This window comes from Eptatretus burgeri, chromosome 2 (assembly GCF_056783735.1).
Source record: "Eptatretus burgeri isolate ZD-2024b chromosome 2, Ebu_testis_v1, whole genome shotgun sequence".
NCBI lineage: Eukaryota > Metazoa > Chordata > Myxini > Myxiniformes > Myxinidae > Eptatretus > Eptatretus burgeri.
In genome coordinates, this window is record NC_140962.1 from 131,705,382 (window position 1) to 131,720,381 (window position 15,000).

A 15,000-nucleotide genomic window follows, 5' to 3' on the forward strand; every position below is an offset into this window, starting at 1 on the left:
AATAATTGGTGGTTGAATTCATTGACCTGATATGTAAATCCTCTTCACATTTCAAGTCAATGGGATGGAAATTGAAGATTTTAGAAATCCCACATAAGTTGTTGACCTTTGGCCTATGTTGACCTTTTGGTCTATGTTGACCTCAAAAAATCATTGGTAATTGAATTGTGACCTGAAATGCAAATCCTGTTAAAATTTCTAGTCAAATGGATGAAAAATGAGGAATTTAGAAATGCCACCTAAGTTGTTGACCTTTGGCCGAATTGACCTTTTGGTCGATGTTGACCTCAGAAATAATTGGCTGGTTGAATTTAGTGACATGAAATATAAATCCTCTTCAAATTTCAAGTCAATCAGATGAAAATGGAGCATTTTAGAAATCTGACAAATTTGTTGACCTTTGCCCTTGTTGACCTTTTGACCTCAAAAACAATAAGCTTCATGCTTATGATGAACTCTATCACAAGGTGATATTTTGTGAATATCGATTCAAAATTGTGACCTGAAGGTGATTGACATACAGACACACAAACGAGAAAGATGTCATGCAGAGCACAATACTTGGAAAATCCAAAAAACACATGACCTTAAAAATAATTGGTGGTTAAATTCAACGACTAAATATGCAACTCCTCTTCCAATTTCAAGTCAATCAAATGAAAAGGGACAATTTTAGAAATTCGGCCGATGTTGACATTTGGCTTATGTTGACCTTTTGGCTTATGTTGACCTCAAAAAGAATTGGGGTTGCATTCAGTAACTTGATAGGCAAATTCTCTTCAAATTTCAAGTCAATTGGATGAAAATTGAGGATTTTAGAAATGCCACCTAAGTTGTTGACCTTTGGCCGAATTGACCTTTTGGTCAATGTTGACCTCAAAAACAATTGGCTGGTTGAATTCAGTGATTTGAAGTATAAATCCTCTTCAAATTGCAAGTCAATCGAATTAAAATTGAGGATTTTAGAAATACTACCTTAGTTGTTGACCTTGGGACTATGTTGACCTTTTGGTCCACATTGACCTCAAAAATAATTGGCTTGTTGAATTCAGTGACATGAAATATAAATCCTCTTCAAATTTCAAGTCAATCCGATGAAAATTGAGGATTTTAGAAATACCAGTCAAAATTGTTGACCTTATGCCTACGTTGACCTTTGTTCTATGTTGACCTCAAAAATAATTGGTGGTTGAATTCTGTAAGCCAATTTTGAAAAAAAAACCCTGTTCAAATCTCTTGTCAATAGGATGAAAATTGAGGATTTCAAAATTTAACAAATTTGGTGACCTTTGGCTTCAGTTGACCTTTTGACCTCAACAACAATAGGCTTCTTGCTTTTGACAAACTCCACCATGTGGTAAAGTTTCGTGCAGATCGGTTTGAAATTGTGACCTATCGGCGATAAACATTTTAAAAAATAGACAAACAAATGAAAAATGACGATACTTGCAAAATTCATCACCCCTCTCCAAAGGTTGCCATGGATACATCAAATGGTCCATTTCATGAAGATTGAAATTGACAATCGTAATCAAAGCTCAAGTTCATTGGATGTAAATTGACGATTTTTGAGATAAAAATTGATGATTTTAGAAGTTTGACCTTGAGTTGACCTTTGACCTTAAAAATAGGTAGTTTTCCAATTCATTGACGGACTTTGCAAATATTGTTCAAATTTCAAGTCAATCAGATGAAAAATGACGATTTTAGAAATTTGACCTCAAGATGACCTTGACTGCAAAATCAATAGGCTTCTCAGTTGGGACGACCTCCACAACTTGGTGAAGTATCATGACGATCGGTTTGGAATTGTGACGTACAGGCGATTGACAGACAAACAGACAGACGGAATAACAAAATCATCTGACCAAAGGACTTGAAAAATGTTCGATTTTGCCAAGTATCAAAGAAACAGAATAATGCCCGCAACCAACCAATACACTTGAAAAATCTTCGATTTTCACACATAACAAGCAGACAGACAGACAGGGGTTAAAAGTGTAGAGTAAGTTCGACACCCTTGACCACCTGGATTATCACCCTTGGAAAGATAACAAAGGGGCATTGTTTTTTTCAGGTTTGGAAACCATAAATAGTCGGAGATTTTCAAATCCAGCAAAAAGAAGGGACGACATATTTGTAAGAGATTTGTAATATTTGTAATCAATGAGAAAACGGTATGAGGCGATGCATCACCATATCAGGGATCTTTAAATATACGTTAAATGATAAATGAACTCGGCACGACTTGATGAAGCAGAGAATAGCAAGAAAAACAAGGAAAAGAGCAATCAGAGATTGCAAACCCTCACCAGGACTTCTTTTGAGTGGTGTAGTTTTTTTATTGGTTTTCAGGTAAATCCAATATGGCTGCCAAACTATGTGACCAATGACATCATATGTGTGACTCTGTTCCTCATGGATAGGGAGAGAGAGGGAGAGAGGGAGAGAGGGAGAGAGAGAGAGAGAGAGAGAGAGAGAGAGAGAGAGAGAGAGAGAGAGAGAGAGAGAGAGAGAGAGAGAGAGAGAGAGAGAGAGACAGAGAGACAGAGAGACAGAGAGACAGAGCATGTACATGTATATATAAATGTGTGTGTGTCCACCAGCAGATCCGCTATAATATAACGCCCCTGGCGGCCTATTCTAATATAGCGCCTCGATGTCTGAAAGGGGTCGCCAGGACAAATACCCCAGCAAGTCCCTGCATTGTTAAATGCTCTGTCTTGTCTTGCTGTGCTCTTGCTTTCTCAGCTTTGGGCAAAAAAAAACCAAAAAGATTCACACAATTAACATTCCTGCATAGAAAAACCTGGCCTGAAAGGATGGCTCAGGGTTCATGTATTGAGTGGTCCAGTTTTGGTTTCCTTCGCAACCCAACGATGTTAACAAGCTGTAATCATGGTGCTTCGCAGTCATCGAAAAGGTATTTTGCCCTTTGGAGGGGACCTTAAGCTCACTGTCCTGTCTGCTGGCATTTCCTGGAAGGTGTTAAAAACCCTATTAGAAAACAATAGGCCATTATATGTTGGTACACTGGCAAAAGGATAAATTCTTGCCTGAATGTATCTCCAGTATAGCTACGTGCCCAGAAATGATACAAACGCAAAGGTAGGTGCTGCAACCAAAGGACGAAGCGAAAAGAAACTTACCTGCTCATTTTAGAGAATTAGACTAAAGTACCACCGAGTGGCTTGACAGCTGTATGTATGATCAGAGGCAGTTTTAACAGCTCAGTACATATTTTCCTGATTTAGATATAGAAGCATACCATTTGCACATGTTAGAATTTTCCCATGCTTCTGGATCTACTTTCCCACAATTATGCTGATACAAACTCAACGATATCTTAAAAGGATATCTATGTATTAATTATGGGAAAATAGAGAAATTGTTTAACCCCAACCCCCCAACCCCCCCCCCAAACATTTCTCTTCCCTTTCCCATGGACTCCATTCCCTTTACTCCTCTCAATCTTGGTTACATGTTTTGCTGTTACAGTGTTGTCCACAGATATTGATTTGCCAAATAGAGTGAAAAAAAAAATCCCAGATCAAAAGTACAATGATTTGAAAATAAAATATCATTCTTGACCTCGACCGTCCAACTGGATGACCTGGAGGAAGTGCACGTGATATCAAACTGTCGAGTCTGGGTTCAATTTCTGACCAGGCACCCTCGGCCACCTGGATTATCACCTTGAAAGATACCTCCATTCATTTATTTGGTTGGTGCTTCGCAGGCAGGCCATTGCAACACAAAATGCAGAGTCCTACAGGTGAGCATGTGAACGTTAAGCTGGGTGTCCTGTCTTCGAGCATTTGTTGGTGGACGGTAAAGATCGCAGTGAGTTTTGGCTTATTGCCGACACCCTCAACAAATTAAAAATTCCAACCTAAATTGCTGCTGGAAAGGTAAAGATAAACACCCAGTGTAATCCTTGCATTAGACCACTTTGGCAGGAGCGAATGAGAGAGAGAGAGAGAGAGAGAGAGAGAGAGAGAGAGAGAGAGAGAGAGAGAGAGAGAGACAGAGAGAGAGAGAGAGAGAGAGAGAGAGAGAGAGAGAGAGAGAGAGAGAGAGAGAGAGAGAGAGAGAGAGAGAGAGAGAGAGAGAGAGAGAGAGAGAGAGAGAGAGAGAGAGAGAGAGAGAGAGAGAGAGAGAGAGAGAGAGAGAGAGAGAGAGAGAGAGAGAGAGAGAGAGAGAGAGAGAGAGAGAGAGAGAGAGAGAGAGAGAGAGAGAGAGAGAGAGAGAGAGAGAGAGAGAGAGAGAGAGAGAGAGAGAGAGAGAGAGAGAGAGAGAGAGAGAGAGAGAGAGAGAGAGAGAGAGAGAGAGAGAGAGAGAGAGAGAGAGAGAGAGAGAGAGAGAGAGAGAGAGAGAGAGAGAGAGAGAGAGAGAGAGAGAGAGAGAGAGAGAGAGAGGGAGGGGGAGAGAGAGGGAGGGCGAGAGAGAGAGAGAGAGAGAGAGAGAGAGAGAGAGAGAGAGAGACACAGAGACAGAGACAGAGAGAGAGACACAGAGACAGAGACAGAGAGAGACAGAGAGACAGACAGACAGAGACACAGACAGAGAGAGACAGAGACAGACAGACAGAGACACACAGAGAGAGAAAGAGAGACAGACAGAGACAGAGACACAGACACAGACAGACAGAGAGTCCGGAGAGGTAGGATTTGTAATTTGTTCACAGTGTTGGTAATAAGTTGCCCACTCTTTGTGAAAGACCGTGTGGTATCATTATTGTCCACCAACGACCATTGCTGGCAGACAGGTCCTCCGGTTTAACGTCCTGATGGATATCACACACATTGATGTCAACATTCAATCCCAGGATCGACAGCTCAGAGGCAAGTACGCTGACCTACATCTAAGGTATCCTGCCATCACTGAGAAATACATAAACAATAAGAAGGGCACTCGGTCGAGTGCATAACTCCGCCATGTAATGTGTGATCAATGAGAACATATCGGGCTCAATACATTTTTGAAATATAATGCTATATATCGTTTTTGGGCCTATCTCTCAATGGTGAAGAATTAGTTGAAAAAATTAAATAATTCTCATATCCAGATCCGGATTCGGATCTTCACCAAAATCAAATAAATTCTTCCTTGTTACACACCCAACATGTCCACTAAGTTTTGTCCAAATCCGTCTGCAACTTTTTGAGATATCCTGCACACAGACAAGCAAACAGACAGACAGAGAGGGGGAGAAAACACAACCTCCTTCACCTTCAGTGGCGGAGGTAAATATGTGTTCTCTGTTCATGTAAATCAAAGCATTATGAGTGGAAAATATTTTTCCGAAAGAGGCCTTTTTTGTACACAATGTTGAGCCTCGTGGAGAAGCTTGACCCCAGAACAGATCAGGACGTAACAGAACGACAAGAACAGTCGAGAGAGATGGGGGTTTGGGATGCACCGACAACAGGGTTGAGGGACAAAATAGAGGGAGAAATAAGAATGATAGCAAGGGGAGGACATAGGAGGTGAACAAGATGGATACAGCCACAAACTCTCAATCACAGAAGTGGAAGGAAGAATGGGAAACCATGAAAGAGGTGGGCTTGGGGAGAGTTAATGGGGGTATATAAGGTCATGGTTGTGGATGGGGGGAAGTGACCTGATATGATGGAGAACTACCATCTTTTGAGTCCTGGAAGGAACAATGAGATTGATGAGACTGAGGAAGATGGTTCCACAGGTGGGAGAAAAGAGAAACGGATGAGTGGAGGTGAGCGAATCACACAGTTCAATAAAATCACAGTATTTTTTTTTTCCACTTTGGCTTCTCCACTCCACTAAACATTCTTCAAATTGTAAAAAAAAAAAAAAAAAAAAAAAAGACTTTTGTGATGAATATTTCGAAAACTAGACAAAATCTATGAAATATATTTAAAACAAAGCCGTAGAATCTTGACTTATTGTTTAAAATTTAAAGAATCGTACTTAACACAGTCACGCAGCAGTGTACTGGAGTTTTATACCTGAATTTGCTCCAGTTACAATAGCAGTACTGCTCGACAGGTCCAGAGATGTTCCCTCCCAGGCCTCGGACTGGTTTTTGATCAGCCACCCTGCACCACTGATCAACCGGGCACCTTTAAGCAGCCAAAAGAGGCCGAAGCCAAGGCACAGCACCAGGCCAATGGAGCTCCATGTGCATTCTGGAAAACAAAAACAACGAAGAATAAATAGTCTGTAATTATAACATTGATTTTCACAGCCTGGTGACGTTTCTTTGCAATCTAACAGCACAAAACATTGAGATGAAAAATAAACTTTATTTATTTATTTATTTATTTACGATCATCCCAAAGGTTCTGTCTCTGTTTACTGATATGCCTGCTAAGGGATCAAGTTTGTTTCTCTTCTCTAAACTTTTCCTTTGTTTCAGGAAAGATGAGCACCTAAAACCGAAGGTGTGGTACAAAGAAGCTTCAGGCAAAAAACCGTCAGAACTCCTGTTGAATAAGCGACTTTCGAAATGATGTAATCCGCCCCAGATTGCTTGGCATGCATGTGCAGAAACCCCTCATAACGAAGTAAATTTGGGCGGCCTGGACACGAGCCATGCCTCTTAGATAAAGATTGTCGAATGAAACGACTAACAAAAAAACTTGAAGAAGCCAAAAGTATTTGTAAGTGTATCTGTGAGAATGGGGTGTGCCTCTGGACAATGCAACAGTTGGAGAAATTCCTGATCAACTTGTCCAAAAAGTTGATGTGTTGCAGTCCCTATTGTGTGCTGTGAAACAAACTACCGATAATGTGTGCTATGAAAGCACGTAGATGGGTGTGCACTAACCAAACATTCAGGCTTCTCAACACTGATGGGAAGGTCGTATCTGGAGCTTTTTGATGCACAGGGTAAGTGCAAAATGATTATATTTACTATTAATCATGTTTGGGAGGAAGGGAGAGAAGAAGGGGGTCAGGCGTTGGAGTTGGAGTTGTATGGGATGTGAATGCTGTAATAAATATATATTTTATGTTTGGTTCCGTGGCCACAACATAAATTACACTCGATTTCTGCATCTATTGGTGAAAGCAGAAGCATCCGTGTGTGTGTGTGTGTGTGTGTGTGTGTGTGTGTGTGTGTGTGTGTGTGTGTGTGTGTGTGTGTGTGCGTGTGTGTGCGTGTGTGTGTGTTTGTCGTTGATTGGTGTCTACATATGCAGGTTTCAGAATGTGGAATGGAGTCCTCCCAGGGTGGGTTCAAAGCATCTACCTTCATTTCAGTAAGGGGTCACGATTCATGGACCACGCTGTGAAGTTTTTTGTTCTCAAAGCTTTGTGCCAAGGGCGGTCTTCAGGATTCTCACTGAGCCCCGGACAACTTCCAACTGCACTTCTTTTGTCGTAATATTTCAAGGGAGCGTTTTTTATATCTCTGTGACTTTCTTCCTCATTATTCTTGTAGCTCCAACTATCACTGGACCAAATTTGGCATTCTTCAGCTTCCAGGATCTTTTCACTTCATTCTTGAGGTCTTGGTGCTTGACCATTTTCTTGATTTCTGCATTGTTTAATCAAAAATCACTGGTATTAGCACCTCCATTAGTAATGCCTTCTTCTCTGTTTTTGTACCTAAGTATATCTTGTTGCAATGATTTGTTTTCGATGTTTATGCTCGATGGGATCATTAGGTTGTGTGTAAGCGGTACTTCAATGTTTTCAGTGAATGCTTTTAGTTCATGTTCCCACAAATTTTCTGGAACTGGGATATCAAAGTTTTGCAGATGTTTCGGCAGATTACTTTACAAATTCTGTTGTGTTGTTGTATGTACAGTTGTTCTAACATGAGTTTTTATTTTGTGTGTTCAGTCATTAAGCATAACATACTGTATCATTCTCTTTGCTAATGCTACCTCCACCCCTCACCTTTCTCTTTTTTTCTCCTTCTCCCCCACCCCTGCCAACCCCTCACTCTGTCTGTCTCTCTCATGCACTCCTAGCACCCCACCCCACCCTCCCACAGTGTATAGCAACGTTTGGTGAGGCATCGTTCTCCCCACCTCCCCCTCCACTTCCTTGTTCTTTCCCCCTTACTAGTTTCTCCTCCCCTCTCCCTTCCCTCCGTCCTCTGCCCTCAACCCCTCCCCATTCTTCCCTCCCTCATTTTTCTCTCTATTTTCCCCTCCTCTCTCTCTCCTCCCTCCCCTTCCCTCCCTCCCCTTCCATTCTCTCTCTCTCCTTCCTCACCTCCTCACTCCCTCCCTCCCTTCCCTCCTCTCGCCCCTCCCCTCCCTCCTCCCCTTCCCTCCTCTCTCCCCCTCCCTCCCATCATCTCCTCTCTCCCCTCCCTTCCATCCTCTCCTCTCTCCCCTCCCTTCCATCCTCTCCTCCCTTCCCTCCTCTCCCCTCCCTTTCCTCCTCTTCCCTCTCTCCCTCCTCTCTCTCTCCCCCTCCCATATATGTTGTTGTTCGTCTTTCGGCTGCTCCCGTTAGGGGTCGCCACAGCGGATCATCCATTATGATCCGCATTCTGATTTGGCATAAGTTTTACGCCGGATGCCCTTCCTGACGCAATCCTGGTCGCCTCTTACGACACAGGGATAACGATTGGGTTTCGCCATGATTCTGGGCTGCCCTACACCCTCTCATAGCGCGGCCCAGCGCAGAGCGCTCGTCCTCAAGCGATCCTCCAACCCAACCCTCCGAGTAGCCAGATTACAGGTGCACGCCACTACGCCCGGTATATGTATATATATATATATATATATATATATATATATATATATATATATATATATATATATAAATATTTCGGCACGCCCCCTTTTTTTGTTCCACCATCAGATTTTTGTTACTGCATGAAATGAAACAAGCTTTGACATGTATAGTAATGATATTATTGTCTTCCTTAAGAGGCCCCTCAAAATTCGTTTTGATGATTATGGTAGTTAAACAGTTCATCTTCATCCGACTTTTTATTATTCCTACTGCACTTCATTAGAACATAGATTGTGGATGTATGCGCAGATCCCAGGAGAACAACTATAGCTGTACAGAACAATTAATATTATCGATGGATAAAAATGATATTTAATTGATATTGTAATAAATTGTTTATTTAAAATATCTTCAAATTTTGTGTTTTTAGTTTGTTGTGAAATATTAGGTCCTCGGGTCTCCGCATAGTGGCGTACAGGCTTAAGTCATACTTCTGTTTACAACCGTAGAAAATCACAGAACCATCCGATCGACATGCTGTTAACAGTTTCAGAATCAGCTAAATTCTACAACATATGAATATGGAGACGAAACTGATCCGGCCTTTTGGATCACTTTAAAGTAGGGTGCCCTGTAATTTTAATGCGCTCTATGGATCCTCCGGAACTCACGAATGGTACACGTTGTGTAGTCACTAAACTACGTGGTAATGTCATCGAAGTGGAGTTACTGCAGGACAGTCGAAGGGGAAAACCGGAATGATAATCAATGGATAAAAATGATATAATATATTGTTTAAAATACATTCATGCTATCTGTCTTTTACCATATGTTGCCAGTGACGCCCTGCACCTTTACTAGTATATATATATATATATATATATATATATATATATATATATATATATATATATATATATATATATATATATATATATATATATATATATACATATACATATGTATCCATATATTGTCTCAAAAATATGTTTACACAATTTAAAGGGTGTCTCAAAAAGATGTATACATATTTTAGGAAAGCAAAACTATCCATTACACCTCGCAGAAAAGGTCGATATTTGGTGTGTGCAGAACGAAGAGTTTGTGCCACATGGTGAACTAGGGCAGATGTTCAAATTGACCCCTGTCAGCTTCGAGACACTGGTGACAGCGTTGAACAACTGAATGACAAACATTCACCAATGTATCAGCTGGGACAGCTGCGATCTTTACATGAATGGTCGGATTTTGAGAAGACCAATACATACAATGTCGGTTCACTGTATCATGGAGCTTGAATATTGCCTCATCCGATCGAACAATTGTGTCCACAAACCGTGCATCCTCGTCCACCTCCCCTTGAAACCTTTCACAAAACTCAGCTCTGCGATCCGCATCGTCTTCAATCATTTCATGTAACAGTCTCAGCACATAAGATTTCCACTTCGCTGTTTTGAGAATCCGGTGTACACTTGCCCTGCTGATTCCAGTCGAATGCACATGTATGTATATATATATATATATATATATATATATATATATATATATATATATATATATATATATATATATATATATATATATATATATATATATACTGTATATAGTCTATATTTTTACAGTTAAAATGTACTTCTGGCGTTTTGATGCAGGTTGCAGCTACAGCTGGAAGTAAGTACATTTTACTCTGGAAATCTTACTTCCCATCTGCTAAAAACCTTCGTAAACTGTGCAATGAATCCCTTAGCATGGTGGATGAATGGCAGGCACCCCCTAATGGCCAGAACCTTTGCAACATTGATGATGTGAGGCAAAGCTTCAAGGTCACCATTGCAGTGAAGATCGAGGGACAATTTGATGGATAAAAAAAAAAAATTCACAGGCTTCAAAACTTCTTCATTGCATTTCAATTTGTGCCTTCTCAGTCTTGGTGCAACTTGGCAAGATTCACGACCACAACTCGTGTGACCCAGTTCCACAATACATGTTTTGATGTGTTCTATCCTTCAAAGTGCAACGTTACCAAATGATTCCAGCCCATGAGTGTGCATTGAGTGAAATGTATTTTGAAAAGTTGTGTAACCATATGACTTCCGAGTCCGAGTCTTCGGGTCCTTGGTACTTCCAGTCTTGCTCTATGGATGCGAGACTTGGACTCTGACCAAGGATCTGAGACGGAGACTTAATTCCTTTGGTACCAGGTCTCTTCGGAGAATCCTTGGCTATCGCTGGTCAGATTTTGTGTCCAACGAGCGGTTGCTGAGAGAAACTCGGATGAGATTTGTTACCTGCATAGTCCGTGATCGTCAGTTGCGGCTGTATGGACATGTGGCTCGTTTTCCTGATGCTGATCCTGCTCACCAGATTCTCTCAGCGAGGGAGTCTCATGAGTGGAGGAGGCCAGTGGGCCGACCACATTCCTCGTGGTTGCAGCAGGTTGACCATCATCTCAAGGAGATGGGGATGGGCCTGGCATCTGCCTGGGGGATGGCCAGACGGAGGCCCCTGGAGTACCGGCGGAAAGTGGATGCAGCGACGCGCTGTTCTGGCACATGCTCCCATACCTGACCTGACCATATGACTGGATTCTAGTGTGGCGATGCATGTTTTCATTGTATATTTTTTTACTTCTGCCACCGAAGGTGGACGGAGGTTATGTATTCACCCCTGCTTGTTTGTTTGTCTGTTTGTGAGCAAGATGTCTCAAAAAGTGGTGGAAGGATTTGGAAGAATCTGGTTAGGTGACAAGAACAATTCAATTCGACTTGACTTGTTTCAGGTCTAAATCCAGATCCAGCCTACTGGATACAAAATGTAAGCTGTTCAGCCTGGCAGGGGTATGTGCTCTACCGAGTGCCATCCTAGTTTTAACATTATTTATGGCTCATGGACCAGACTCATAAGGGTCGAAGCGTGCGCTCTCATTCTGGGACATCGATGGTTCAAACCTCGACCAAGTCACACCAAAGAATTTATAAACTAGAACGGCATTATTCGACGTCGCGGTGTCACCAAATATGCATCCGCCCACATTATTACATCATTATAATACTTTTACCAAGTTTGATTTACATTCCCGAACCCAGATGCAAAATATTAAATAATTCTGGCTGACAGACCATGCATCCAATCAGGCTGAAATTTAAAACATATATTCCCCATGACTACTACATCATAAATGTGACATTTCATAGCAATTGATGAAGCGGTTTAAAAGAATGACTTTTAAAAAAGGATTTTCATTCAATCCAACATGGCTGCCAGACCATGTGACCTATTAATTATTTATGAACACCCTGGTATCCCCAAGGCTTGGTGAACATTTGGGTGATGTTTTCCCTCGATCTGTCAAGCCATTCTGGAGAAGATTTTAAAACTTTTATTCTTCAAAAAATTATAGTTGCCAAAACATGTGACCTATGACGTCAAAGGTGGACAACTTTTTGTTCCTCATAGATTGGCGACCATATCTGTAAAGTTTTACCTCGATCTGTTCAGCCATTTTGGAGATTTTTGAACGTTTTTGTGTTATAAAAATTGGCTGCCGAACCACATGACCAATGACGTCACCCTATCCCCCCCCCCCACCACACATACACACACAATTTAACCCTCGATGACCCTCAAAAATTTTCATGCTGAACGGATAAAGCATTCGACGCATGCAATTATGACATCATAACAAAGTCACTATAACATCAAAAAAAAAATCACTTATTTCTCATGGGGAGTACTTCACATGTGCCACGTTTCAATTTTTTCAAAATGGCTGCCACACCACATGACCGATGACGTCATAATTATCATTCAAACATTTTACATGAGTAGTTGCACCTATGGTGAAAATTTTGTGTCAATCGGATAAGCGGTTGCAGAGAAAACAGAGAAAATTAGCATGGACGGACATACGCATGCACGGAAGGACGACCTGAAAACATAATTCCTCCGGTGACTTCATCTGCAGAGACATAAAACGAACATGGTGCTTGCTGCCTCCTTGCTTGATGCTCAGCATTTAAAATGTTAGAGCAGGGGCAAAAAATGCAGGTAAGGCAATGGCAATCCACCCAATATAATTAATTCTCTTGCAAAGAAACTGCGTCAGCAGCACCAATGCTCTCATCGAGTAGAATCCATCCGTCCATTGGGACCATACTCTGTGCACAGTGCCGGATTAAGGCATGGGCTTTATGGGCTGCAGCCCAGAGGCCTCCGCCAGCTGAGGGCCTCCAGAGATTAAGTGAAATTAATTTACTGTGAAAAGTTATTTCATTTGTAAATGCAGAATGAAAGTATAAGTATGCTGAATTATCTCTTTAAAAAGGGCTCAATTAATATACTGTATGATATACTGGAATTTTTTTTCTTGCCAATTATTCCAACTCGTTGGCACCGGCAATCCTGATTACAATGAGACCATCTCATACTCGCTTCGGGCCTTAAAGCTGAAAGTGGAAGTGAATCTACATTGGTACTTAAAAGAGCATCAGATACCACAAAAGTCTTGTCTAAAGGGTACATCTATTTTCAAGAAGCTTTGAAGTTAAAATGTAAATCAGAAGGTTGACACACGTTATGAGGCAAACGCTATACTCAAGCAGCTTTCAAAACTGGAACAGTTCTCTTGGCAAACTTCTGGGCTGTCATACTAGAGAGGTTCAATCAAGTCAGTAAATCATTTCAACATGAAACACTGGAGCTTCAATAAGCTATTAAACTTCTTACATCACTACTGGGGTTTTTGATGTCACTGCGGAATCAGTTTGAAGTGTTTGAAAATAAAGCAAAAAACAAAGTAGAAAATACGGAATACCACGACGAACAAAAACAAGAGCATAGGAGAAGAAAACAAATCAATGATGGTAATGATGAAGATGGTGCTTTGCGAGGAAGCCAGAAGTTTAAGGTGGAAACATATCTACCCATCATAGATAAGTTATGCTCAGCTCTTTCTCATCGCATTGAAGCATATAAAATGTTCATTCATTGTTTGGTTTCCTGGTCGAATTTCCAACAATGAACGATGAAGACATTTCAACAACAGCAGCCAAGTTTCAGAAGATTTACTCAGATGACATCGAGCCTGAATTTGTACCAGAAATTGTTCACTTTAAAAACTTTGTTGGGAAATTTGATGAATTCAGGGACAAGCATGAAACACCGCAAGCTTCTGATATCTACACCCTTGTGCTAAAAAAAAATGGATTAACTTCTTCATTCCCTAATGTTGAAATAGCACTACGGATTTACGTGTGTTTAATGATAACTAATTCGACTGGAGAGAGAAGTTTCTCCAGGCTGAACCATATAAAGAATGTACTCAGGTCAACAATGACGCAAGAACGACTTGGCAGATGAGCTGTCATGACAATTGAAAACGATGTTCTCAAAAATTTACGATTTACTGATGTTTTGGAGAAATTTGTTACCAAGAAATTACGCAAAGCAAATGTTTGAATTTTAATTTTGTTTAGCCTTGTCAAATAAATTTAATATTTCAAAAACTTATTTTAGTGTTGAAAATATCACAATATCTCTTCTCTTTTTGTTGTGTTACACTTGCACCCATCTACGCGGGTCTAATGTTGAAATTATGTTGTAGAAGTTGAATAAACTGATTTCAAGAATCCGAAATTCGATTTGCGTGCTTTTGTTAATTATCACTGGGGGCCTCACAGTATCTGTAGCCCAGGGGGCTACAAAATCGTAATCCGGCCCTATCTGTGCAGAGCCGTGGTGCTACCTTAGCTGTCTCCTTGGCAATTGTGCACAATCCTGGACAGGTCACAACTCCACCACAGGATACCAGCAAGCTGGCACTCATTTTGCCGACCTCAAAAGGATGACAGGCAGATCCAAGCTCACCTGGTTATTAATTCAACAGCTGAGTGGGATTTGAACTCAGGATCCAAGAATCCCAAGCCCACCACCCCAACCATTACACCACCACCAGGCATATAGAGTAAAATAGAGTTTTTGGTTTTTTAAAAGGTTCATTTAGGAGGTTGCACATAAATCACATGCAAGGACAAATCGAGGAGACAACAGTGTACTTTAATGTGAATTACAAGGACATTAGCAGACAATAGTGAAAACATATTGCATATCGGATTTGAACCTGGGATTCCCACATCATAAGGCAAGGGTTCAGATGGGAACACTAAAAACCAAATCCTACTCAGCCTGACAACTTTGCTAACTCTCACAAGAACGCACCTTGGAGCAATGAACGACAAACAGACAAGCAGTGAAAGGCCAGCTGTCTATTAGCTCCTCCTTGGAGATGCCACCGAGGTGACAAAGTCTTCAAGAGCGTTGGATGTT

At 41.1% G+C, this 15,000-nt stretch overlaps 1 protein-coding gene across 2 annotated transcripts in view; it reads right to left on the minus strand.

The window, feature by feature from the left end:
• The window catches only part of LOC147033159 (retinol dehydrogenase 14-like), a 43,778-nt gene that overhangs the window by 27,462 nt on the left and 1,316 nt on the right, over positions 1–15,000 (minus strand). For both annotated transcript variants that reach the window (XM_085871269.1, XM_085871268.1), the window contains exon 2: positions 5,988–6,167. In XM_085871269.1, the coding sequence (XP_085727395.1) occupies positions 5,988–6,167 (180 nt within the window). The remainder of the gene's footprint in view (positions 1–5,987; positions 6,168–15,000) is intronic.